Genomic DNA, 25566 nt, shown 5'->3' with positions numbered 1-25566 from the left:
GACTCTGTTGAGTTGGAAAATAAAAACGCATTGCAGACAAAGTTGAGTTGCTGAACTGTGCATGTTGAAAAGTGCTCAAACGAGTGAGACAAACTAAATGGAGGTTACAACTAAAGGCATGGGCTTACAATATTACAGCTCTAAGAAGGAACGTCAGTCAAATGTAAAGAATAGTTAAAGGGCTCACACATGAAATTAAGGAGTTAATGAAAAAGGATGAAAATTCTAAGGAAATGTTACTCAAACGTCAACGTTTTTTGAAAATGCAGAAGCACATGAGTCACTTTTTGTATTGCGTGTTAAAAGGAACTGGTTTGAACACAACACACAAACAGGTCACACAAGTGCAGATTTAATGATTGCAAATTCAGACATTTCACTTGAGGGGGCACTTGTTGACATAAAGGAGAAGATTCCTCACACTGATGCTCAACATGATATTCATCCACCCAGACAAACATTAAGGGGACATCTGACATACAGGACAAAAGACAACCAACTGACGGGGTTTACAATGTTGTAAGTGAGTCAAACAAAGTTCCTATATCTCAAGCTCCAATTTCAGTTGCATGTACAGAAGAAAACTGCTCAAGGATAAACACTCCTTGGAACAACGGGAGGAGCAGCTAAGGAGAAAAAGGGAAGCTGCTGGAGGCAAACATTGCTGCCACCGTGGCCAAAATGAAGGTACTAGGAGCCTCAAAGGGATCCTAAACCATCTGATGGCATGGAGTCATACTTTGAGGAAGAACAACAGGAAAATAAAACTCTTAATGTCAACGCAGATCCCTTTGTACCACAACCACCAGTCATACTTAAACCTGCAAATCCTCCCAAAGCACGCTGTTACCAATCACAAACACCAATAACAACAACTGCAGACTGAGCATGTAACTCAAATTCAGTCTCTCATCACAGCTCAGTTGACACTCCAGTCAAGCATCAGACATCCAGGTGTATGTATGACTTGTGGCTGTGTTACAAATGATCTTTTCTTATATCATGTGTTTTCTTCTCCTATTTTCCTTTCTCAAAATATGACGCCATGCCATCAGTCGCTAGAGTTACGTTGAAGAGATCCCTCTGAAGCTCTTCTTCATTTTGGACATGATGGCAGCAATGTTTGCCAGCTGATCCTTTTCCTCCTTCCTCCTGTTTTTCCAATGCGTGTTTATCCTCAAGCAGTTTTTGCTATACATTACGAGCAGCCGATATAGGAGGTTTGGATGAAGGTTGGAAAAGTATTCAAAATAAACTGTGATCCATTTGATCACGTTTCTGTAGCTTATAATTCACACCATGTATTGTTGTTTTTCATTCCATGTCACTATGGGAATGTAAACGTATGCACATTTATAATGCATGTGATTAATGAGTACATGTGTGTTAACACAATATTTCAGTCACTTGACTTATAATGACTCATCCATAAAGAATGCAAGAGCAGTTAAAAATAAAGAAAACTTTGGTAAAAAAAAGAAATGGCCTACACATATTGAGGAGGAAGCACGTAGGCCTATCTCCCCAAAACTGTGCTTATGGTGGAGCTGGTATGAGGCTCACTGAGACTCGATATGAAAGACCATGCGAGCTCCTCCCGCACTACCGTAATCGGATCTCTCGGTGAGGACGTGGCGTGGCGGAAAACCCGGAGAGAGGAGCACAGAGAGACGCTGCCTGCGCAAACTCGGCTGACACGACAGCAGAGCTCTGTTCTTCCACGTGGACCCCGTCATTGACCAAAACACTCCGGTCGCCGTGGCAGCCTGGGAGCGCGCATGCCGCCGCCGTTGCGCAGTGCAGACCGGTAGGCGCGAGCAGGGCGGTGCGGGCCAGAGGTGTTCCCCAGATGTGAACCTTAAAGCGCAGACCTGCCCGAATTAATACGGTTTTCTGTCCACACATCAACTATGCAGACAGGTAGGTGCATATCACCGACTAGAGATTTAGAGTATCACAGCGTTTATTTATACATGTTTATTTACATACATATACATATGTAGCCTATACACCCTAATACATGTGTAGTCAATATGCTAAACAAGGCTTTCACGCCACTACAAGCCATCCCTTTAATGTATTGTTATTTTAATACAGGGCTATATTGTCAAAGCATGAAATCCATATACTGTAAGTTTCTCGGAGACCATCAGTGTTAATAATGCATGTGTGCTTGTGTTCAGGCTGTAGCCTACTAATGCTGCAGCGAGTTGATGTGTGCCTGTGTGAGCCTCGCTTAGTTAGCATCGCTGCTACTCCACATGGGGAAGCTGCAGTCACGTCAGCTAGTTGGTCATTCTGTGTGTATGTGTGTGTATATATATATATATATATAGCAGCGTACTGTAGACATCCCAAGCCAGCATTGTTGTCTATATATATATATTAGGCATCTGCATGTAACGTTGGAGAGACATGGACATATTCACTGACAGACTGTGTTGAGCTATAAATAGATGTAGAGGTTTTAATTAATTTACCATCTGTGTAACTTGTAAAGGCTGCAGGTTTGCAGCACGGTTATTTTATACAATGATTGGTTTTTATTTGTAGTGAGCAGGTGTTACATGTAGATTAAACCATTTGATACGGATAATAACACAACGACTACCAGGTTGTAGATGTATTTAAGCACATACTGAAGCTGTAACCATGTGGAAATTCCACATTGTATATAGCAACATGAAACCATCTCCTATGTCCCAAAGAGGGAGCAGGTCTATCTGTTTATCGTGTTGTTATTTTATTATTTAAGATACACACTGGTCATAATGTGTCAGTAAATCTTGGACATTTGGGCAGATAAATTCATGATGGCATGTGACGTGAGGTTACAACATGGCTCTGTGCTTGTAGGTGTCTTCATGGAGTCTCACCTGGGCGGGTTGGTCCCATGTGTCCTGTCCATGTTCCTGTTAATACACTTGTGCCAGGCTGCACCAGGTGTCCCTGGGACACAGAGGTAACCTCACCTCTCTACTCCCTAAGTTGTTACTCTTTCTTTTTTCACACATACCAAGACACAGCATTTGTTTTTTGCCTTTCACTTCAATAAGCCCACTTTTTTTTTTAAGTCATGAGAAATTAATTTGCACAATAAACATGTCACCAAAGGCTGCAATATGAGAATGGACAATATTTACATATAACATTGTATATTTGAAGCAGAGCTTTTGCAAAACCTAGCAAATGAAGTATGCTTCATGTACATAGGACATACTTACAGCAAATTGAACACACTTTGTTTCACCTGCTTCATTCACTTATTAGAGACAATACATTTAAATCAAGGCAATAATGACAAAAAGTAATATATTTGTATTTTATATTTCAGGGAGGAATCGGTCGATGGCCACGACCCTTCAGTAGCACTAGCCAATCCATTTGACTCCGGAGACCGCAGGTGAGGGACACATGAGGACGATGTCGCTGCTGCTGTGACAGAAGCAGCTCATTTTAAACTATAACGGATGTTTTTATCAAAATACTGTAGTAGTAGTGCTTCAGTGGACTATAGCTGCTGTCTGGTCAGTCTGTGGACTTTGGCTGCTGTGTTGTGCTAATGATGTGGCCTGTGCCATAAACTGATAAGATTACATGTGCAATAACACTTTATGCCTTATGTTGCAATTGTGCAGTCTTTTTTTATTCAGGAAGACAGAGAACATCTAGAATATCCTCAAACATATTGCAAATACAATAGCTTATCCTTGGTATCTCGGCCCACATCTCTGTCACTGTGTGACAGTAGTGTGAACTGACACCGAATGAATCACAGGTTGAATTTATTCAGGAAACAAAATGAGAGACACAACCACTTTGTTGGCTCTTCGTGTCAAAGAGTTTGTTGTTGGTGACAATATGGCTGCAACTTCTCTCCCCTGACTGATAAGATTAATGGATGTGTTCGCTACTCTATCATCACATTAGCTTACGTCGTATGACCACAACAAAGTTAGATCCGCACCTCCCTACACTACACGACTTAATCTAAGGCCAGTGCACTTTAAGATTAGGTCAGACAGATTGTGCAGAAGAAGATAGATACCCCCAGAAAGCTCCTGACAGAAACTTTGGTCAACAAGCACTTCTGCCTGAGCAGGATGGAGTGGTCTGAAATAGCACTGCTACTTTATGCACTATCAACACAGAACAGCACAGCGACTTACTAAGTAGCATTGTTGCCTGGGTGTCTTCTTTCTATCTGCTTCATGTTCAATGTGATAGATTCCAGCTTTCCAAAACAACTGAGCAAACTGGAAAATAGGACAGTGTTCCTTTTAAACACAATGCTTTTTGATGAGGTGTCACCTCCTCCTAGAGTCATGTGTGTAATGGCTAAAATATATATTTGTATGAGACGTTTAGAAGCCTTTTACGGCTTAGAAGAACAGAGTTAGACATTTAGCTCTGTCCAAACATGGGTTAAGAACAGATAGTTTTGTGTAAACATGGTTTACGACCAGACCATATACTGAGTGTTACTGTTTTACTTTAGACGGTCGTAAAGCCAGACACAGGAAGGTGAGCAAGGGTTCACACTGGGGGTTCTTCCTATTCTGGGGATGTTTAGGTTCACGTAAATGTATCTGGCAATGAGATCAAGGGAAAATGGAAGACTAGATAAGCCAGCGTAAGACATCCTTGACTTATCTAAAGGCGGAGACTCTTTCTGCTTTAGTATATAGTTTGTGTAGATTTGAACTGATGTTGAAGAATGCTTCCAGCAGACTCTGTGTGAAGAGCTGTGTTGGATATTCTCCCTCTTGCAAGAGAAATTAAATGGAACGAGACAACTTTGAATGATTTGAAGACTTGTATTATTTTGATTTGCGAATAACACTCTCTTCTCCCGATTAACATAGAAATATTCTACAACATGTGTTAAGACTTTTTCTTTGTAGCCACAAATCCTGCCCAATTTTGTCTTTCTCTTTTGTCTCTGAGTCTGATCGTCTTATTCCTGAGTGTTAAATCCTGGCTCCTAATGTTGCACTGATTCATTGATATCTTCTCTGTGCTGTGTATACCACAGATTGCTGCAAAGTTACATTCAATCAAGTCTGAAGGATGGCCAAGGAGAACCAGAAATCAGCACCTGGGAGCAAGGTAGACATCTACACGTGCTGGTCTAACCCTTGTATATGTCTGACACAGGCCTGTCCCTTCGACCATCATTACCAAATATAAAAAACGCTGATTAAACAGTCAGCTATTTACTGAAATACTGAACTATGTCTCAGGTTTTAATAAAGGTGTGTTTGTGTGTATAGCCTACATTAGGTTAGCTTTGTACTGTACATCCTCTGCAGTTATACTTCAGCAGTATATCAAATACGTTTGGTATTGAACATGTCTTCTCCTGCTTTTTGTCAGAGGTGTTCTTCTTGTTTCGTCTTTACGACTACGATCGCAGTGGGCTGCTGGATGGCTTGGAGATGATGAAGCTTCTTTCAGACTATAACTCCCATCATACACCTGGAGCACACACCAACGAGCTGGTGAGGAGGAGTGGCTGTCTATTGTACATACCAAATACTTTCATACTTTCTGTCCTGTTTATCTGACCTGAGGTCTTCTGACTCCAGGTGGTGTCAATGGTAGATTTTTTACTACAGAGTCAGGATCTAAACCAGGACGGCCTGTTGGCCCCATCCGAGCTGCTGTCTCCTCCATTACCTCACACACAGGTACTGTACGCTTACACACTTGTATACTTATTTCAATGTCACGTAAAGATTGGCATTAAGTCACAACAGACAGTAAATCTAGTGAACAACATTTCTATATAAAAATATGAGAAAATAAATAAATTTGAAACATGAATTTATTCGTGAAAATGACAAAATAGTTGTTTAACAAAGCAATCACAACTCAAGGTCCATTTAGTAGCTTATTAAAATGTATGAAAACAATCCAAACTATAAATGTATCAAATAGATGACTTGAAAAAAATAGTTGCATTTGTTTTGGTAAACTCTGTACTTTGTTTTGGTCATTAATCGCATGTAAATGTACATTATAATATAAACATATTAAATTATACATGAATATACACGATGATAGGATTAGTTTTGATGTTTTACCACCAATTAACATGTAGACAGAGGAAGTTTTACATTTTAAATCTGTATTTCATTTTGGGTTACTGAGCTCTTTTATTCTCAGTCTCACTTGTGGCTGACTGCAGTAACAACTCACTTTTTCCACCACAGGACTCCAGCAACCACAATGCACCTCACCAGGAGCAGGAGGTGGTAGCAGAGGAGAAGCTGTCAAACCCCAGTCCTGATGAGAAGGCAGGAGCAGCAGAGCCGACAGAAGAAGAGGAACTCAGAAATCAAGTAGTGGATGAACAGCATGGACAACAAATCCCAGAAGCCCCAGCTGCAGAACATGGACAGGACCACAAAGTCCCTGTTCATCAGGGACAACCGGAGATGTGAATATATGCACACACATTGCGGTCCACATAATCATTTATCTGGAGTCAGCAGAAGACTGTTAAGTGAGTTAAAAATACCACTAAGAGGACCTCTTAACCTTCATCCCCACAAATCTCTTCTGACTAGAATATTGAGATACTGATATCATTTTCATTTGACTGTTAAACACTAAGACGGTTGTTTAGTGAAAAGATTAATGTATTGAAAGTATTCCTGTTACTTTTGAAACCATTTTTCTACAACCAGTAATGACTGGTTTTATTTATGAATGCAAAGATTTCTATAACTGTAAAAGGGACATAGGTCCTGAATTCAAAATGCAATATGACTCATGTTTGTGAAACAGAAGCCATCCTTAATGGAGATTAGTACATTACAATATTCTTTCCCAGCAAGTGAAACTGTTGATTGTCTAATGTTAAATAATTCAAAAGTGTATGTGTATTTTCTTTTCTTTATTAATATTTATTTAGCCTTTTTGTTTTAGGCCAAAAAAACAAACATATTTTTAAAGGTGTTTTTAGCTTTTCTCTGTAGTTGTCTTATGTACACCCTGATTGGCCTTATTGTGTCTGCCCCACTCTAGCATTAGGATTTGCTCCTAATAATTATGCACCAAGGGGCCCGTTGTATAAATGTACCAAATAAGACTATTTCGGTTAGTCTGACTCATTTTCAATTGACTCTGTTAAATAAAGAACATTCAACATTGTTCAAGCTCAGTTACTTTCAGTCTTCAGTGACTTTCAGAAACTGACCTGGTCCGAGGCTCACTGCCGGGCTCAGCCCGAGTTGTTTCTTAACCAGAGTTCCTGTAACACATCGAGCGATGAATTTAACTCTGATTTTCTGGAGTGATGCCATATTATTTGACTTTATTTACCACCATTAGTCATAAAATCAACTTCAATAAATTATATGATAAAAAATGACAAGAAAGGCTTTCATATGTGTTTAATTATATGGCATGCAATATCAAACTTAACGTCTTTATGTAATTTACCCCAATAGAATGATAATAGCCACACAGAACGCTAACAGCATTTGCAAAAAAACACATTGACCAGAAATGTATGGTTAGGGTTCTGTTCTTACAAACTGTTTGAATGTATTGGCCGAATATTTTATTACATTTTAATCTATGATTACTGTAATCTGATTTACCCCAAATGCACAAACCAACAAAGCCATGGAATTTAATTTGGTCTTCCTTGAGTGTTACCTCAGCCTAGACAATGACTTAATCAATTTATTGAGTAAAATTAGGTTATTCAAAAAAACACATTATGCAATATCAGCCAACCCTTTATTTCTTTTGATGCACTTGTTTAAGATCCTGTAAGTATTTTATTTCGCTGAGGATTTTAATGTACCTGATTAAAGTTGAGTTGGGAACCATGGAATTACAGATCAATATTGTGCTCTTAATGTGTACTTAATGAGTTATAGCTTCTACCATCAGTCTTTGGTGGTACAAAGATCTTTTTATCAAGGTCAGGAATGCTCCATTAAGTTATTCACCAGAACGTCATATTTAGTCTTTAACTCTAAACTTGAATTAGTTTACAGTATGAAAGCCAGGGTTTACTATTTGTTGTAATTTTGGTTGTTTACCCTTTTTCACCATTTTTGCGTTTATATAGCTGGAAAAATAAAGCAAACATTTCTTTGTCCCACTGCCTTTCATTCTGTCTCCTGTTTCTAAGATTTGTTGAATTTGTCGGAACCAGAATGTGCGTTCAAAAGATAAGGTGCCATACATCCTCATCATGCACCTCGTATTACATCCTGAACTTATTGATGAGAAGTGACACTTGTAAGATGCTTTTGTTACGTTTGCCAATAAAATACCGATACTGATCATCTATTATATAGAATGTGATTTTTTAAAATTACAAATGTTCCATCTTGTCGTATTTTTGTCTAAAAGTAGCATCTGCCATTCTGTCACAAGTTTGATGTGGACGTGTCGACTGTGCGCCGCTATGCGCTAAGCTGTGATGTCACATTGGTTTCCACAGTCATGTGACAAGGGCCAGCTAAATGGCAGAGTTATTCATTTGACAAGACAGTGTGAGCAGCCAATGGACAAATACGGAAATAAAAAATGAAATGTGTTCAATGGTTTGTGAAGAAAGGAAACAACCTTCATCACGGAGTTAAGATGTTGTGAAAAAAAACAAGCCATGACGTGAATAAGTACTCGCCTAGAAGACTTCTTGAAGGGTTATCTTAAACTGACAGTTTGCAGCCATGACAGCGGTGAACAATATCAATAAATTATCCTAAGAATGAGAAAATAAACAAAGCAATGACCGCTTTATCAGCGTAGCATTTTATCTTGAGTGACTCTGCATTGAATAGTTAACGTACATGAAACATTCAAACACAGCTTTGGAACACGGCTGACTTGACTTATCTAAAGCGTAGATAAGTATATGACCTTCATGTTCTCTATCCGAACATGAATGCATGTTGAAGTTCACAGTAGAAACACCACCCGTTACTCTAGTCTTCCAATCATTGTGCAACACAAAAACATCAGAAAAAACCCCCCATAAGCCTACAGTAATAGAAAAAGACTGTATTAAATATTCCCTTTTCACTAAACACCAAAACAGAATAAGGCTCATTTAAGTTCATTATAATCAAACAGTATTCAATCAGTACAGTGTTGATACAAAGAGGAAACATTTGAAGGGATTTCTTCAGTTCATACTTGTTGGATTGTAACATGAATAAATGTGTTCCTCGGTAAAAAGGGTCTTTGACAATTTAACGTATTGTATTGTGTATGGAGAAAATAACTGAAACTGGGTCTGTGATGGAATGTTTGACTTGTACAAAGTGAGAAAAACGGCATAATTCCCATTTAAGTACAGTCGCATTCAGTTTTTTTTTTAAATAAAAGAGATTTCGTCCCTGAAAACAGTGAAAGGGGAGTTGATGCCCAATCAGAGGCAGGGCCCCATTTTCACGTACGATACAAGTAAGATGAACACTAATAATACATTTACTGTGTGGTCCAATATTTGACAGGTAAAGAGGATTCATGGTGAGAAACGCCATAGCTTCATGTCAAGCTTACAATAACAAAACACAACTAAAACTAGAGAGAAGAATGTGTTCCACTTTATGCAGACATGAGAACTTGAGGAAAGCCCACACCGGTTATTTGGTCCTTAAAGAGACATAAATAAAAAAAAAAAAAAAGGAGCTATGACACAGACACAAGTTTGACAAAGTAACAGAGAGACGAGTGAAGGAGAGAAACAAAAATAGCATGGAGGTAGAAAGGAAGTTTTTGACATCATATCCAGCAGTGGTCTCTTAACATCATTTTTACATTATTGCACCGCAACGGACACACAGGAATGACAATCTTAAACCAAACACACTCAAACCACAATACACGTTTTCACACATCTTAGGACGAACAGGAGGCGATGACATCACTGGCTTACTACTTTAAACTTTGAGAATTGAATAGATGAGGGAAGAGGCAGGATAGAGACGCTCATTACCTCTTCATTAAAAAAGGTTCAGATCATGACACCGTTTACAACTGACACGCAGTGGTGGAAGAACTACTTTTGCAGTATTTTACAAGTATTTGCATTAAAATATACTTGAAGCAACGAAGGTATAAGTACTCATTATGCAAGATGGCCCATTTCAGATTCATATATATTAAATCATTGAATTGCAATTAGTGATGCATAAATATTTTTAATTTAATGTTGTTAAAAGATAGAGCTAAATTGATTTGCTTTACATACTGCTGGGTATCTAAACCTATATAAATACATCATTATTTATTTATATTTTCTATCAATAATGTAAATCTGCAAAGTAAATTAAGTTATCTGGCAAATGTAGTGGAGTTAAAAAGTACAGTAATTGCCTCCAAAATCCTCAAGTACACATTTTGAGGTACTTGTATTTACCTAAGTACTTGAGTAAATGTACAACGTAAGAGTTACTTTCCACCACTGCTGACAGGTTGAAACTGCTGCAAGGCATGTGTGGCAAAAGCCCCGTTTACTGGTTGGAGCGGTAGATTTTAAGGAGGTACCACCTGATGAACGTGCTCCCCAGAAGCAGAAGATTAAGTATTTTCAGTAATTACCCAACTCTGGATAAATTTGCTGCATAGTGGAGTCACTTGTTTAAAACGACACAAAGATAATTTATCCGACAGCTTGAGTTGTAGCAGATTTGTCGGCTACTAACCTAAACACAACTCGATTTTTATGGACTTTATCCAAACCTCATCCCTCTTCATCTAATCCTGACTGAAGGCCAAGTCTTGTAAGGCCTTAGAGAAGTAGAGGAGGAGTCTAACAATTTGGTGTAATAAATCAAAGCAGGGCAGAGTCTTTTCAGAAGTTTTGGTTCTAAACATCAAATAAACTGGATGCAAAAGTGCTTTGCGCTGAGCCCATATATTAATAATCTGGTGATTTATCTGATTCATAACCACTGCACTCCACCATCCTACTCCTTCGAATGATACGTTTTCCTTATGGTCCACCTGGGATATGAGCTGGCAGAGCAATAGCCTGACACATTTTACAATTGGTACTTGTGTTTGCGTCACACCTAGATCGCGTTCCCAGAGTCACATTGTTGCTAACATGTAGTTAGCACTGCACACAGATGGACCATATGGTGTACTTCTCTAGATCTGCAGCACCAGGCCAGCAGCTGAGATGTTGTCTCCTCCCCCTGCAGTTTGGTAAACCTCAGTGCACACCAGCACCGGTGCCACACAGACCTCGTAGTCGTCCTCGTCCCAGCAGCTGACCGGCCTGCTCTCCTGCAGAGGGATACGCTGGCTGCCTTCCCGCCGGCTAACGGAGAAGGAGTCGTCCATGATGAGCCTCGCCTTGCTGGGGTCAATGTCGTTGGAGCCACAGACATGGCGGTTAGCTGTGAGAGAGGCCTTGGCGACGGCCGACATGGTGTTCTTCCACTGGGATCCGCGCGTCACAATCATCGCCTGGAAGGCCAGCGTGTGGACATGGAGCCGAGTCAGCGGCTTAGCTTCAGCACCATTTGTGTCCCATTCTGCGCTGCCATCCTTGGAGCGCTGGTTCACAATGCGATAGACCTCCCTCATCTGGTCGAGAACAGTAGCTACACGAGGGTTTGGGTCCGACAACACGGTGATGTTGGAGCCTTTAAGGAGGCTGAGCAGGTTGGGAAGCTCCTGTTCATTCATCCCCAAAGAGTCCGCCTGGAAAAGCAGAATCAGGATGAGTGATTAAACTAAAGACCAGCCTTTAACTGAACATCTTCTAATGCTGCCTTCAAATGGTATTGTGTTTATGTGTTATGATTCACGAGTTGTGACGCGTTTGCTGAGGTTTTCAGAAATGGAGGAGGTTGATTTTCGGTTGAGAATGTTACATTACCCGCTCGCTAGCTTGCTAAATTGTTAGCCTCTGTTGCTTCTAGACGCAGACAGGAACGTTAATACTGATGTTGCCTAAAAGCGATGTTCTTAAGACTTGAGCCTCAAGCATATCATGAACACGACTTCCCATGTCGTTAATAGGAGCTCTCAGGTTTTACTTGAAGGCAGCAATAAAAACAAACGGATGCCATAACGTTGCATTGAGTGCTATATTCTTAAATTGTGAGCAACATGGCAAGTGTAGTTTATTATGAAAAAAAAAGCTGAACTACGGGCTAACACTTGATGCCTAAATGTAGTTCTGCGTCAGGTAGACGTCATACTCGGGTTATCTGACTGTTATGTTGCAGAGCTGAGAGGTAACTACACTGGCCACAAAGTAGTTAATGGAGTGTCCAGAACATGCTAGTTATGCTTATATAACAAGTTTTTTCACCGGTGTCTATGTAATTGTTCTAGTCCCCTTAATGTAACTGTTCAGTCATACTTACATGGGGAATGACATAGCGAAATAGGTCTTCCATTATATCCTCTTCTACAAAACTGGCCATCTCAAAATGGACTCCAATCGTTGGAGACGAGGAGGACAGGAGGTCCGACAGGCGGGTGAAGAGAGCGTCCCGCTCACCTGGAATGATGAAATGAACAGGTGGGAAGAGAAGAGAAGAAATTCAGACAAAAGGTAGACAATCAGGACTGAAGGAAACAAATAGGCTGTGGAACAACGCGTATCTCACACAAGAACTCTTCGCCGCATTTTACAAATAAGTATGAGGCCTCGTCTAGCCTTTAAGCGTAACTCAAAAGAGTAGAATTGTTTCAAAAGATTGCTTTCTTCAATCCACATGATTTTCTAAAACCGGACAACTGACAACTGTTCAGCACGCTCTCATTTCAGTAGTGCCACACACAGCAGCGTGTCTGCTGCTGCAGAGTTCAAATCAGCAACTAATAAAAAGGTTTGTCTCTTACCTGCTTGGAAGGGGAAGTTATCCATCATTTGCAGCCCACCCACCACCAGCAAATCTGGTTCGAAGTCTTTGAGTTTCTCAGCAAACTCTGCCATGGAGTCCAGGTAGGGGTTATGCTCGTCGCTGTGGACAATATATCTACAGAAACAAACACAGTCAGCTTCAAATATTAGAGGGTAAGAACACATAGAACACTTCATACATGCAAGGTAGAAAAACATGTCTCTGGATTAAATAATCTTGCATACACAGTTCCCCTTAATGACCCCTAAATATAAATATCTACCAAATGCTCAACTGATACGTACCTGTTGGCTCTACGTGAGGTATAGTGACCCCAGCTAGCACCAGATGGATACTCCAGGATCAGATGAATGTCTGGCTCTTCAACTATGTTACCTGCCACTGGACCGACACAGTTAGATTAGTACGGGGCCATGGAGGGGAAGGACACCGCGGTGGTAAAAAGCATAGAAGGCAGAGGTGGATGTAGCAGTATGTGTGTACCTGTAATGTGCTGGGACAGGACATCAGTAAAATCTGGGCTGAAACTTCCCCCGAGCAAAATATCACATCCCTCGGTTGCCATGCGGCCAGCCATTACTGGGGCATTGCCGCCTACCGCCCATCTGTTTCCAGGTATGTCCCGGGACGCTTCCACCAGCTCACTGAAGAGGGTATCGTTCAGCATGAAACGCCTGCAAGACAAAAACAAAAGCAAACTAACAGTGAAACAGCATTTATCTAAAACCTCAGCTTTTTGTCTTACATTGTAGTTCTTTTATGCAATTTGTAAAGCATATGAATTGCCACCGTTTATGAAATGTGCTGTATAAATAACAAGAGACCATCTTGCCATGGGATCAAACCAGCAAAACCCGGACAGGGGCGTTAAGTAGGGGGCCAATGGCCCATTTGACCCTCTTGCTGAGACCCCGCCCATCATAAATATTACGTATAAATATGGAAAAAGAAGAGAAATAGAAGTAGAAGCAAAGCGCATTGAGGGAAATGCATCTACACATGTGGTCTGAGCTGGTCTACACTTGGCAGAGACGAACAATCGTCTCTTCTGTTCTTTGCACATTCATTTTAATGGATTAAGAGCTTCAGCATTTTGGTCTTTTCAATCCCAAATTCCACAAGAAAAAAGGAAAGCAGCAGAGGAAATAACTCCAAATACAGAGCAGACACATACCTGGTTTGTGTCTAACAGATTTTTAGACATCATTTGTTATTCTTATTAACTCTCTCACACACACATTATCTTGCCCTTTCTGTGCAGGATGATTGTTTAGATGTTTTTCAAGACAACGAATAAGAGCTCACAGGCACCACAGCCAGAACAGGAGCAGCCCCCAATGTTTGGGAAGAGAGGGCCGACGAGGTTAACCGCATAAATACCGAACACTTTGGTAACTGATGAACATCAACAGCAACAAAGACCGAAAAATACAGATGAGCACTGACCAAAACAAGGTTTCTTATCATTACTGGGTAAGTATATTTTGCATGAGAAACAGATGGCCAGAGGTGGTATAAACCACTAAGCAGTCATGGTGGCATACGAGTGTGTTTGTGAAAGAGCATGTGACAGACGGGATGAGTCAGCAGCCCGAGGCGTACGACAAAGAAACTGGTTTTATCTGGACTTCATGTTCCCCTTCTTTCTTATTTACTTTGAAACACACTTAGACAAGTAAACAGAAAAACTCAGCTATCAAGTCATTGCATACAGAAGAATAAAGTATTTAACTATTTGTATGAGCACCTGTTCACACACGTTTGTATATTATTATACTGTGAATTCAGGATTTATTAACTAGACTGCAACTATATCTAATGGCCAGCTAATAGTCACACACACACACACACACACACACACACACACACACACACACACACACACACACACACACACACACACACACACACACACACACACACACACACACACACACACACACACACACACACACACACACACACACACACACACACACACACACACACACACACACACACACACCACTTACTCTGCAGCAGCTCCCGGTGCAAAGAAGTAGGCAAAGCTCTGAGCCAGCTGCAGCTCATTCTCTATGTAGTCATGGTGTAGGGGCTGGTCTGTGGGAGGGAGGCCAATCTTATTAAGCAACGTGACCCCGTCCACTATCAGGTCAACACAACCGCCAAAACCTGTGGATGAGGGAGAGCGGCAGTGAGATAAAGACAAAGGAGGATACATTTGTGATAGGAAAAAGCACGCCCACAGACAGGTATACCACTTAAAATCTGGAAGCAACAAGACGGAGCAGATAACGAGGTGGCCTCCAGGGCCTCCACTGTGGCTGGTCAATTGATCCAACACTTCGATACAGTTTCGTTATAGCTTTCATCTACAAACATGTTGTCGAGTCTGTTGATGCACAACAACCACACACAGCCTACCTGTGTAGGCAACCTGTTAGAGAAGCCAAAAGGCTAAAGTTTGCTTCCACATTTGAATATTTAACTTAGTCTGACAGTAGGTTGACTTCTAGCTGCTTTGTTTGCATTTGTTTTTCAATGCCCTTAACTAGACAGTGGCCATCTACAATGTTCTACTGACAATTTGCTGTAAATAAAGAAAAAAGGACCTGTGTAGTGTATATTTGGTTAAGTGGTCAGTTGTAATTATTTTGGTTGAAAGTCAAATGGCCAGTATTCAGAATACGATAGAATATAATGTTTTTGCCGTCCAACATTGTTCAGGGTTTGTGTGTTTTGTATGTAACCTGGCTGTAAGTTAATAAATAAAGATACTTTGAACTTTTAAAACTGTATTTGATTCTGAACAATAACAATGAAACCGGTCTGACAGCATTTGAACTTTTAAAACTGTATTTGATTCTGAATAATAACAATGAAACCGGTCTGACAGCATGGCAGAGCGTGTTGTTGAACTGTTTAAAGGTCGGACAGATACGGTGATCACTTCTGTTAATGCGATTGTAACGAGGCTCAAAGTACAAGATTTAAGGATTAGATCATGACAGTCAACACACAGGTCACCTACGCTAATAATGTTGTTTGTCAGAAAACGACTGTGGTGCTTTTCACTTGTGGCTCAGGAGGCCTTTGTATAAGTTGTGAGTATGAGACTGTGGAGCTGTTGCCTTTGTGCCAACGTACAAAAGACATAACCAGGGCTGGAAGAGATTGTTTTTTTTAACTACAGCATTCCTACAAGTCTGCTTTCACTATTTAAGCTGTATAGTTTAACACTAGACAGACGTACCATCTATACTAGTGACATAAAACACACATTAGTTACTGTGGAGTAACATTTAAAGTAGAAATAGTGTCACACTCGTGCCCTTATTTGCATACACTTGTCTCTGCTCCATGTTTGTTGATGGAGGGTCTCTGCACAGATCTGAACTGTGGACTTAGATCTGATGATTGTGCCATCGTGCTCTGTCACTCCCTGTCTTAAACTACACTCCTCTGCGCTGTTTATCTGATTTCAACATACATTAGCTCAGATCTCATTTAATGACGAACCTGATATTAACAGGAGGAAAAAGCTAACGTGTAACCTCGTTAGGTTAACTTAGCTAGAGTTGATGTCAGGTCACAAAACAATGTTTTACTAGTTCTTCTATAATCTCTATGAGGCCACAACTGTTTTATGTGAACGTGAAAACACCAACATCAGCCAGTTAACGTTATGCGATGTTAGCAATCCACTTGTATTGTTGTGTTAGCAAGTAGAAGCAATTAGGTTAATGCATTTAACTTCCTTTCATCTGGAGCAGCTTTCTTGAATCAATAACATTTTATATGGACGCCAATTATTTCGGACTTAGTCAATTATTAACCTCCAAAACCCCATAAGCACCTAAAATAAGGTTAGGCTAGGCTAACGTAAGCTAACACCACCTGCACTCACCGACAGCCACTTTGGGCTTAGCGACGTTATTCATGCCGACTTTCCCCTCAGCCCGGAGCAGAGAGGACAGGACGTTGTCCAGCCGGTCGTCCAGTCCTGCGTCATGAGGTGACCGAAACCAGACGGACAGAATGACCACAAACAGGGACACGACAGGCCCGTATTTCATCCACGAAGACCTGCCTCCTTCCTCCATCGCTCGCCGTCTGACTAGCTATGGTGGCTCACCCTGCGAGTGATGCACGAGACCTTTACGCACGCTCGAGCCGGTTGTCCGTTTGTTTTGGGAGCCGGCGTGTCCCGGAGGTCAATTAACTGGACGAATACTCCGCAGAGTCGATTTAAAACATCTCCAGTTCAACCGTGTTTCAGACTCCGTTATATATGTTTTTGTAAAGGATGCTTCTTCTTCAATTTCGTCTTTACTCAAGCACCCCTCTCCAGGCTGGATAATGGGTAGACGCCCGGGTAGAAAACAAACGACTTGTATTCTACTACGAAGGGGAGTGTTTGTTTTGCTGACAACAAGGCGGAAGTAGCAAAGCGTGTTTTTTTTTTCTCTGTACATTTTAACTGGAATGTTTTTGCATCTAAGCGTTGTTGATCCACAAATTAGAAAACCACGTTTCTAGTTTGGTTTTGCTTACATAACAAAAGCAACATTGGTAGCTGCTTTAGGATGAATGTTTGTTGTAAATCAGTCTCTCTTTTATTGACCTTTGGATACAATGTCAGATGCAGTAAAAACCGGCAACGTCTATCAACTACCACTCCAGTAGTTCTTACTCACTGGCTGCTACGTATCCATTCATCGGTCACATCTTGACCCACATTGTATTGGTGAGTCAGTCGCATCAGGCATGCAAATCAGTCACATGAGATGCAAATTGATTTATAATACCAGCATCTGTATTCATGAGTAACAACACAATATTGGGAATATTGTTTTATTTATTTCAGAACAAAACAGTTGTGTGCTGATATTTTGATTGATACAGGCAGACAATAAAAACATTCCATTATCAACCATTATTTTTAAAAAGAAAGTTAAATTTCTCATCCGATACTCAAAACATAAAAACACTAATAGGCACCAATCACAATAAGTACATCCTAACATTATGGAGTGGCATTTGTGGCACTGAAAATGTTGAATAAAAATATCAAATATGAAAAGCTGTGTTCATTAAAAATTAGACACATTCGAAGAGTCTCTGCTGTATTAGGCAGAGTCTTGTAATTTCTCTCAATCGTAGGCTGTGCCGAAAATGTGACGACATGGGGAACAAACAGTGACAATATGCTTCAAATCACCTGAGAAAAATGAAATGTACCTAAACGTTTTAAAAGCCATTTCCCTCCTGTGCAACTTTGATTAACATTGCTTTAAGAGATGAAGGAACAAGACCTTGCTACAGCTCATTCACAAAAAGACACATTCAATAAAACAATGCTGATTTGTGCTCAGGCACATACTCTATCTGCTAATAGATGAGGTGACGGTTGCTCTAGAGTTCTTTCTGTCTGTTTGTCAAAAGAAAACCACATGCAATATGTGCAAGGTGATCAGAGGGCTTTTTCTAAAAAAAGGACTAAAAGCTGTTAAAAGAGTTCGAGAGGAGGCATTTTGAGTGTGTCGCTCTCTCGTGATTAAGTAATGACGCCGCAGCTCAAAACCTGCAAGAGAGAAACAGACAGTCAGCCACAGACCTCAAGCTACATACATACGTTTATACTTTTGTTGAGGGTTTCACAGAGACAATAGCTTCTCAGACTTGATGGGGAGCTACTGGGGTGGTACACCTGCAGCTATGAGGCTTGTACACAAATACAAAGCCGTGCATTCCAGTCAGGTTTATGACATTATACCAGGGAGATTACAATAGAGTGGCAGCGTTATACTGTAGAGGCACACAGTAAACAAACTTAAACTTAATATTGCCCTTTCATAGGTTTGTTGTCTTACCTTTTAATTTATTTGGGAATCCCCGCCACAATCTCAGACTCAATACCACAGTGATCCGATCCTCGCAGGATCTTAAAGAATCCTGAAGACCAAAAACAGACCACAGACCAGTTACACACATTGGAAAAAATTAAAGAGATTTGACCAAATATGGAGATATTTTACATGTGAGAACATCAGGTTTGTGCATTTGTGTCTGATATTTAGAACGGCTGCCAGGTATAAGCATTCAGGAGCAGTGAGCAGTGAACTTGGGGTTCAGTGTCTCGCTGACAGAAGGAGCCGGGGATCAAACCGCTCACCCACTGAGCTACAGCGGCCGACTGCATTACACTGAAGGGATTCTGACTATTCCATTCCCTTCATACATATAAACAGGAGAGCTACGGTTTGTAAACTATCGGTGTATGGATGTTAGTTAAATGATATCAAATAAGCGTCTCTGCTCACCGTTATCACCCCAGTCAGTGTTCCAGGAGTTGGCACAGAGCCAGTAGGGAACACCGTCCTCCTCTCCCCAGCCCAGGATCTTGATGGCGTGACCGCCCAACTCAGACCCAGACACATGCTGATACACACCTGGAAGAAGTCAAGGAACATCATTTTAAAGGATCAATGAGCGTTCAACCTGTTCTCAACAGGTTGCGAGTGTACAAGCACTCAGTATTCTGTGCGTTTGTACTACATTGGTCGTGGTGGTTAGTGTGTTGCAGGTGTTCTTACCAGACTTGTACAGCGGAAAGTCTTCATAGACGGTAAAGGCTCCCTCTACTGGCCCATTCTTGCTTATCTCACTCTGAATCTGCTTCTCATCTGACAGCACGCTGTACGACGTTTTACCTGCAACACCCTTTGAGTTAGGAACCTGTGCTGAGTGAGTGTGTGTGTGTGTGCAAACATAGCTGTATTCACCAAGACCAGGGTTAGGCCTCATTTTAGGACATAAACATGCTGCTTGTAGGATATACAAGAGCGATTAATGGGACATGACCGGATCCATACAAACAGTCTTTATCAAATATCTAATAAATACTATGCATGTGTAAGATAGTCAGTTTAAATGTATACAAATAAATAAACGTTTTGACTATTGATTCTAGATTTAATACGACCTATTAATAAATTGTAACCAGAATTTCTTTCTTTACAAAAACATGTTAGTATGTATGCACTATGATAATAAATCATGCTTTGTTTACTGTTTACTATTCAAATAATTGCCATTTTGTTTTTCATACTGTATTCTTCAACAGAGCCACATCGAATAACATCCAAGGATTACAACAAGATATATTGTAGAAACATCTTTCCAGAGCAATATACAGTCAAAATATTATTTTATATACTAAATCCTGGTGTGTATGAAGACACACAGAGCTAATGTTAGCATGCTTCTCTTTTCTTACCAAAGTGCTTGTCCAATTTGTAGCTGGGTGTGTATCCAGCTTCACACTTTGCGACGCACTGGGGTGTATCTCCACCCTCCCCAGAGCAGGAGGGTCTGGTGCCATTCACATGGTGTTCACAGGGGGGGATGGTGTAGGGCCGACAACCTGTACACACACAGAGTAAGACACAAAGATCAGGGTTGTACACACCACACACACACACACACACACACACGTACCACTGCGGGAGTCTCACACACACACACACACACACACAACTTACCAATGTGGGAGTCAAAGAGACCGCCAGAGACCAGCCCCTCATTGGTCCAGAAGTCCCAGGCAGCTGAAGGGTAGCCACCATTACAGCTAAATAGAGAAAAAGTTTGTTTCTTTAATCCACTTTCACAAACCACCACGATGCACTCCCTGCCTACAATTTCAAATGTTCACACTGTACAATAATCGGGAGGCACCTGCCTGACTTAGAGGTCAGTTTTGCCGCAGATACTAATTCTGCGTTTTGCATTGCTGCATTCCTACACATTATCGGACTTCTATCTTCTCATCGGGTCATTAATGGAGAGCCTGTATTGAGTTAATTCATTCTCTCCTCCCATTAAGTACCCAGTAATTCAAATTTCAAACCATTTGTTTTGGTACGGATAAGGTATGGTCCACTTAAAGCAGGTCACTGCAATCGTCTACTGGAGACATTTGAAGAGCGTTCACACATTACTGCCTCTCACCCCATGCCACAGCTCTCGCAGCAGCTCAGCAGGTCCTCCGAGGAGATCTCCACGCTGACCTTGGCATTGCTGTGGATACACACTCGGTCAGAGATGGCCTCTGCAGCGCCAAATGCCTGTGGGCAGAAAAACCAAGACATGACACAGACACACTGACACAGTTTGAGGGGAGTTTTTTTGTTATCTGAATTATTGAGGGTTAAAAGGATAGATGGTCTTGTTTGTTAGGACATTGTAGTTATATATATATATATATCACAGCACTATACAATAAGCCGCCATTCTGATGAAAATCCATCCAAGGTGAAATCATTAACCCTCACAAATGTCCATCGTCTTGTTCATCACAAATTATCAAATTCTGCAAAGAAGGCAACAAGTACTAGCCAATCAGAGGCAGAGTAGGGCTGGTCTATGAGGAATGTGGGGGCAGAAAAATATCATTAAGATAACCATAAATGACGGGCCGTGAAACCGCCACTGGCTATGAAAAAGGTCACTTGCCATGCAGATGAGAGGGCATTTCAACATTTAAAAAAAAAAACTCTCCTGTACACTTATTGCTAGTGTGCCATTAGTTAAGATACGGCCGCAGATAATCTGAATACAAAATTAAAAATGAAATGAGTTGAGTTTTTATCTCACCCAGCAGGATCCACAGGAGCCCTGGTCTCTGATCTCCTTCAGGGTGGGACAATTGGGCCACTGCTCTCTGGAGTCAAAGTTTGTGGGCAGCTTCAGGTCTCGAGCATACTGAACCCTGCAGAGTAAAACAGTGTTATGGAGTCAAGTATTACTGTGCGCTACTACAGCAGGTGGGGGGGGGGGGGGGGGGGCAGAGTTTTGGTCCATCACACTGAGACCACTGCTTGTGTTTGTACATACTAATGTACACGGTGCATATATGTAGAGCATAGCAAATACTCACTCTCAATGATATGCAAGCATAATGAAATAATCTGAAGTTTGTTTCCTGTGTTTCCTGATGAAGACTCACATGATTGGCAGCTTAGGTCCCTTCAGCATCGTACCGCAGAGTCTCCTGATATAACTGTAGTTGACGTTATGGAAGTTGTGACCAGCCTGCGAGAGAGGAGCGAGATTAACTCAAATAGAACCAAGAAACAAAAAAAAATTAAAAAAAATAAAACTCACCTTCCAAGTAGTGTTGGCCTTATTGATGTAGTTGACCATCTCATTGGACAGTGGTTTGAGGCGGGGCCTGGCCAGGCTTACTGACAAGCTGGCAGCCAATAACAGAAAGGCTGAACGCCACATTTTGCCTGAAAAATACAGAATTAAGAGGACAAGTTTATTTGTTGTACAGATTACATATCGAACTATCTGACAGTACACTCACAAGCATGAATATGAACTAAACGCATGAGCGGCCAACCCGGCTATGTTAAGAAAGTGATGATTACAACACAGACAGAGGGAGGGCGACTTCATTCTCTGCTCAGGTAGACGTTATTCTATAACATCTTAAAATGCTATATCAACGTGCTGAATCCCTGTATTGCACCATTCACTTTAAGTGGTGAAAGCTGAAGGGATAACAACGGCTCACAAAAAAACTACTCGAGAAACATGCGGTGCTTAACCCCAAATGACTGTACATAAGGTAGTCTAGGTTGGAAATCTTATTGAAAACACAGAACAAAAGTGAGAGTTTATAAAAGCTCTGATGTGGAGAAAGTCTTCCACTTGTAAATAAAAACAAGCCTGAGACAAAGCAATGACATGCCTGAACACATGCGTCTGAAACTTGAGCCCTGAAACTCGGCTGATAAAAAGCGTTCACAGTTGACTAGACGCTGAGACTCTGGTTGCAGCTACAAGGGGACCGTGTGTAAACAGAGAGCAGAGAAAACCTCTTATCCTCAGTCACGCTCTTCATGGAGCTCTCAAGTCTGCATAAGCAGGCAGCACACACACAGTCCTGTGATTTTAACCATTACCCTAGATTTATATCTACACGACTTTTCAAAACTAGATGGACTGGGTTTCAGTTCCCACTTCAAAAAGGCACAAAGAATAATACGTCCTCCTCGTAGTTCCCCATGCTGCAGAAAACACCCCCAACAAATTCAAATGAATGCACTCTTTCAGTTTTAAGTTCTCTCTCGAATGGTACACGTGAGACCAGTTTAATCGGATGTGAAATGCACTGGTGAGAGAGTGGATATCAGCTGCCGACATTAGAGCACATTAGAGGTCATAATGTAGCCTATTAAATAGAGGCATGGATTGTGCTCAGTATAAGCCGGATGCTCCACGTCCTGCAAAATCAATACCAGTGCAGACACTGTGCTTCTTTAGAATCAAGTCTGTTGACAAACACAACTTTACATGGGCTTCTGTAGGAGCTTAGACCTGTACACAGTCAGTGCGTACAGTGACACACTGTCTTGTGAGTAAGCAGCGCACCTGTTTAGGCACGACTACTTCTATTCCAGAGAAAGCAGAAGAGAATCCAATGAAAACACCTCAGGTGTGTCAGGGAGAGAGAGGGGGGGACAGAAACAATATGAATTCCATTGAAACTGGTTTTTATCATGAGCAAAAAGTGCACAACATCCAGAAAATCCCACTTTACAGAATGACATCTCGACATACTCTCTTTTTAAAACAGCTTATGTCTGATTTATATATCGCTGTGAATCCTCTACATGTTGCGCAAGCTACTAACTGAGTGAAACAGTTGGGCCAAGTTGGGCAATTTAGAAATTTAAATGACAAGACAAGTTTATGGGTTCAGTTTTTAGAGAAGTGGTTGAACCACACACGGAGAACACTGCCTTGTAGCTGAAACAATGATCTGGATGTGATTTTGGGGGAAATGAAGCTTCAGACATGCTGATCTGCCCAAAATCAGACAAATGTCAATTACTTTCAACACAGTTATCACAGCAAGACTCACAACGGCTACATGAACCTGCTGAGTCACAGTGTGGCCTTTCTTTGGCAGTACTCTTGCATCTCAAAAATCAGGTGACGGGGGTGTGACATTGCTTCCCCTTATGTGGGAGGTTTAAGATCAAGATGGAAATAGATGAGTCAGTGCCAAAGCCACCTACATCTGGGTTGATTCAGCTGGAGGAGACCTTCAACAATTGTGTTCAGCTACTTTATCTTATTTTCATATTATCGTGTTTCACATCTAAACTACACAGGACCATGCTGATCCGTATTAGTATAGGTACCTCTGAAGATAAACTACTGTAGGTAGGACAAAGCATTATGTTCCTTCTCTTATAAAATGAATGTCTGTGTCTCCAGGAGAAAGAATTGGATCAATGGTAAACATGCTGTACTAGTACAGAATGTCTTAAACATGTTACAACAGGTAAAACACACACACACACACACACACACACACACACACACACAGATCAACGAGCCACACAATCTAATAGATCTGTTTTGGTTTGTTCTCTGTCTACTGAGCGAAACAACTCATTTCCTTATTCCTTGTCACAATGCTGAGGACCTGCTGACAGGAAGGGGACCGATGCAGATTTACACAATAGTAGAAAAAGGTCCATATCAGTTTTGTGGTTGGAAATTATGTTTTTACAGTCTGGGCTGGAAATTGTATCGTTGTTAAGTCTATAGTCATTTTACACAAAGACCAATATATTCCTGTCAATCCAGCTTTACTTCATCCCTCTGGTGTGTTACCGACATGTTTACAACTGTGTAACTGACATGTTTACAACTGTGCAACTGACATGTTTACAACTGTGTAACTGACATGTTTACAACTGTGTAACTGACATGTTTATAACTGTCTCAGCCCCTCTCTTTGGTCTAGTTAAAGCAGAGGCCAAACCTAGTTTCACTTTCCATTTCCTTGTTGTATCCATGTGCTTGGCGGTTCTGTATTAAGTTTCATGCTCATGTTAACTTCTGGTTTTTCTTTCTAGAATATGAGCTTCTTCAGCTCAACATGTCGATGTGTCCTAATCATTAATTAAGGAAGTAATTACACGAGTGTTTGGTCAAATGAGCCCCAGCTGCTTTCTAACGTTTATCTATTCACCTCTGACCGTGAAGCCTGAAATAGGTCAAGCAGCAACAACCACTATTTGAGCTACAAATGAGTCACTCAGTCAGTGAATATACCTTTTAATGTATTTTCCTCTAGTTTAATTAAAGTGAAACACATTTAGCTCGCTAAGCTAACGTTAGCTGTTGACAGCTAACTGTCAGTGTAAACAATCTGTAACTTAACTGACGTCTGACAAACTGAGGAAAAGATCATTTACCCGGAGCTCGTTCTTCAGCTGTAGGTGTGAACTTCAAATCTTCAGCTCCTGGTTCTCCTTGTCTGTATGTCTGAGGTCAACAAACCTGTGATTCAGAAGCGCTCCTCCTCTTCATTTATCCATCGGACCACGTGAGCCGGTCACATGCATGCAGCTCATGTGACCGAAACCCCCAAACTCGCTCCTCCCTGTCTGTGCTGGTCTGTGGCAGAGATGGGCAAAAATACATCAAAATGTATTTTGATACAAAATACAAAATACCCCCAAATAAATGTATTACAACAAAATACAAAATACAAAATACTGGTGCCAGAAAATGTAACAAAATACATGTATTTTGTATTTAAAATATAGGAAATACTTTTTTCTAGATTTTCTGTTTTCTCACAATTTGGTATAGCAGAGCATTCAGGTTTGGCCTATAA

The 25566-nt window shown here is 41.0% G+C and overlaps 3 protein-coding genes across 3 annotated transcripts; 1 reads left to right on the top strand and 2 right to left on the bottom strand.

Moving 5' to 3' along the window:
- Positions 1-1786: 1786 nt before the first annotated feature.
- cgref1 (cell growth regulator with EF-hand domain 1) lies at positions 1787-8119 on the top strand. The gene is made up of 7 exons (XM_079156567.1): positions 1787-1920; positions 2857-2962; positions 3335-3403; positions 5036-5109; positions 5377-5501; positions 5589-5690; positions 6216-8119. The coding sequence occupies exons 1-7, from the start codon at positions 1911-1913 to the stop codon at positions 6444-6446; spliced, it is 717 nt and encodes a 238-aa protein (XP_079012693.1). The 5' UTR covers positions 1787-1910; the 3' UTR covers positions 6447-8119.
- Positions 8120-8760: 641 nt separating this feature from the next.
- adpgk2 (ADP-dependent glucokinase 2) lies at positions 8761-16976 on the bottom strand. Its single transcript, XM_079156555.1, has 7 exons — positions 16768-16976; positions 14873-15032; positions 13344-13534; positions 13145-13241; positions 12838-12974; positions 12357-12493; positions 8761-11685 (listed from the first exon to the last, which is right to left on the bottom strand). Exons 1-7 carry the CDS (start codon positions 16961-16963, stop codon positions 11128-11130), a joined length of 1476 nt encoding a protein of 491 aa, XP_079012681.1. The 5' UTR covers positions 16964-16976; the 3' UTR covers positions 8761-11127.
- Positions 16977-17698: 722 nt separating this feature from the next.
- Positions 17699-25278, bottom strand: ctsba (cathepsin Ba). The gene is made up of 11 exons (XM_079165320.1): positions 25142-25278; positions 22026-22153; positions 21868-21953; positions 21516-21630; positions 20871-20986; positions 20405-20490; positions 20140-20286; positions 19457-19573; positions 19184-19312; positions 18734-18815; positions 17699-18444 (listed from the first exon to the last, which is right to left on the bottom strand). Exons 2-10 carry the CDS (start codon positions 22146-22148, stop codon positions 18742-18744), a joined length of 993 nt encoding a protein of 330 aa, XP_079021446.1. The 5' UTR covers positions 22149-22153; positions 25142-25278; the 3' UTR covers positions 17699-18444; positions 18734-18741.
- Positions 25279-25566: the final 288 nt, after the last annotated feature.

The sequence above is a fragment of the Pholis gunnellus genome (assembly GCF_910591455.1).
Source record: "Pholis gunnellus genome assembly, chromosome: 1".
Taxonomy (NCBI): domain Eukaryota; kingdom Metazoa; phylum Chordata; class Actinopteri; order Perciformes; family Pholidae; genus Pholis; species Pholis gunnellus.
Note: the sequence above shows the minus strand (reverse complement) of the source record. Positions and strands in the feature narration are given on the sequence as shown.

Bases quoted from the DNA above. Each gene is read 5' to 3' on its own strand.
- cgref1 (XM_079156567.1), top strand. The intron at 3,404-5,035 runs GTGAGGGACACA...TGTATACCACAG, and splicing joins TTTGACTCCGGAGACCGCAG to ATTGCTGCAAAGTTACATTC. The intron at 5,110-5,376 runs GTAGACATCTAC...GCTTTTTGTCAG, and splicing joins AATCAGCACCTGGGAGCAAG to AGGTGTTCTTCTTGTTTCGT.
- adpgk2 (XM_079156555.1), bottom strand. From the start codon at position 16,963: ATGGAGGAAGGAGGCAGGTCTTCGTGGATGAAATACGGGCCTGTCGTG. The intron at 13,535-14,872 runs GTAAGTGGTGTG...TTTGTCTTGCAG, and splicing joins GCACCGGGAGCTGCTGCAGA to GCGTTTCATGCTGAACGATA. The intron at 12,975-13,144 runs GTACGTATCAGT...TTGTTTCTGTAG, and splicing joins ACCTCACGTAGAGCCAACAG to ATATATTGTCCACAGCGACG.
- ctsba (XM_079165320.1), bottom strand. From the start codon at position 22,148: ATGTGGCGTTCAGCCTTTCTGTTATTGGCTGCCAGCTTGTCAGTAAGC. The intron at 21,954-22,025 runs GTGAGTTTTATT...CCTCTCTCGCAG, and splicing joins AGGCCAACACTACTTGGAAG to GCTGGTCACAACTTCCATAA. The intron at 18,816-19,183 runs GTGAGCAGAGAC...TTTGGTCTTCAG, and splicing joins CACTGACTGGGGTGATAACG to GATTCTTTAAGATCCTGCGA.